Consider the following 1749-nt stretch of genomic DNA (forward strand, 5'->3'; position numbering starts at 1 on the left):
ATATTATACATTATATATTATATTAATTATATATTAATTATATTATATATTATATAACATTACATCATATTATATTATGTTATATACTATAATAGACTTAATATATTATGTATTTTATTACGTATTACATATTACGTATTACTTATTATTATTACGTATTACTTATTATAATTGTATTTTGTATTTTCTATTTTCTATCATAGATTATATTGTATCTAAACTATATATATATTTGTATTATCAACTATATGATGATATTAGTCTATTAAAAATACATAAGTTTTATATTAATAAAAACATCTGTCTAAAATAGCTATAAAAATATAATACGCTATAATATATTCTATTGCATTATAGAATATTAATTATATTATTATTTATTTGTTATATATTGAATTATATTTACTATTTGTAATCTATTAACTATTTATTATCTATTTGTATATATTTTATATCTATTTATATATAATTATATATACTTTCATATAGCTAGATGCTTTTTTTAATATATACTTATACATATAAAGATACTTGTTAATATAAATATATAAAGCTTTTATAGTTTGTGCATTTTATAGTCAATATCTTCATGCCCAGCACCAAGAAAGAAGCAGAGTCTACCCAAAAAATACTTTTTTATATCTAATATCATATATATAATGTATTATATTGTATCATATTCTATTCTATCATATCGTGTCATCTTGTATTGTGTCATATTCAATATTCAGGCATTTGCCGGTTGAAAAACAGTTAAGAAAACCTTGTTTTGGTACAAACAAGGTAATTTCTTTTGTTATCAAATGGGAGTAATTTATCCTGTTGGTTTTAGGCTAAAAAAAGTGGAATTTTTTTCCCCTCCTTTTTCTCATGTTTTCAGACCTTGGTGGCGACTTGGTCGGGGATGCAGTCGATGCGCTCGGCTATTTCCAGTTTCGGGCAGTTTGGGGCATATTCTGCGAGTCAGAGAAATGAAGAAATTCATCTCTATAATTTAAATTCTGCAGATTATTAGTAGCATTTTATACCCTTTTAACGATCCCCTCCTCCCCGAGTCATTTCTCACCATCTCGGATGCCTCCAACCACTTCCAACGAGCCTCAACTCCCTCGTTTTGTAAAATTGCACGCAACTTCTCCAAATAAAGAGGGAAAAACTTCATTTCTCCCCCCCCCCTCCTCAAATTTTAGACCCAAGAGTGTCTGCAAGCCAAGCGATTTTTGATGTAATGAAAGAGTAAAGCTATTTCCCTTTTTTACAGTTTATCAGTTTGTTGTGGTACAACAAAGCTTTTCCCTCTGGCTTCTAAATGATGCTTTAAATTAAAAAAAGAAAAATATGGAAATCCTCCTTTTTTACCAATTTGCCAATGAATTAAAAGGATGCCAATGAATTAAAAGGACATGGAGGTTTAATAGGGGGGATAAAGTTTACATCACCCCATTTATACCCACGGTTCAACATCACCTCGTTACCGGCATCGTTAGCCCCGGGTTACCCGGGGTTAACGATGAAATCGGAGGAACGTAAAGACCCATATGAAATTCAGCTGAGGGCAAAAGAGAAAACGCTTATTCTGGGTTTTTTTTGGGGGTGGGATCAGTGATTTTCCACAATGTTGAAGACCCCGATGACAAAGGGTCGTTAAACCAATCCTCGTCAGAACCGGGGGCAGTGTCCAAGGGCGGCAGCATATAACCGAATTCTCTTCAATTTTATTTTTATCCATTACATTTAAATATAAATTTT

General features: G+C 30.4%; 1 protein-coding gene across 1 annotated transcript in view; it reads right to left on the bottom strand.

Annotated features, from left to right (window-relative positions):
- The window catches only part of LOC104289447 (maltase-glucoamylase, intestinal-like), a 47740-nt gene extending 46259 nt beyond the window's left edge, over positions 1 to 1481 (bottom strand). Inside the window, 1 exon segment of the mRNA XM_009888384.1 lies at positions 1476 to 1481. Within this exon segment, the coding sequence (XP_009886686.1) occupies positions 1476 to 1481 (6 nt within the window).
- Between the last annotated feature and the right edge of the window lie 268 nt (positions 1482 to 1749).

This window comes from Charadrius vociferus, unplaced genomic scaffold, assembly GCF_000708025.1.
Source record: "Charadrius vociferus isolate BGI_N301 unplaced genomic scaffold, ASM70802v2 scaffold817, whole genome shotgun sequence".
Lineage (NCBI taxonomy): Eukaryota > Metazoa > Chordata > Aves > Charadriiformes > Charadriidae > Charadrius > Charadrius vociferus.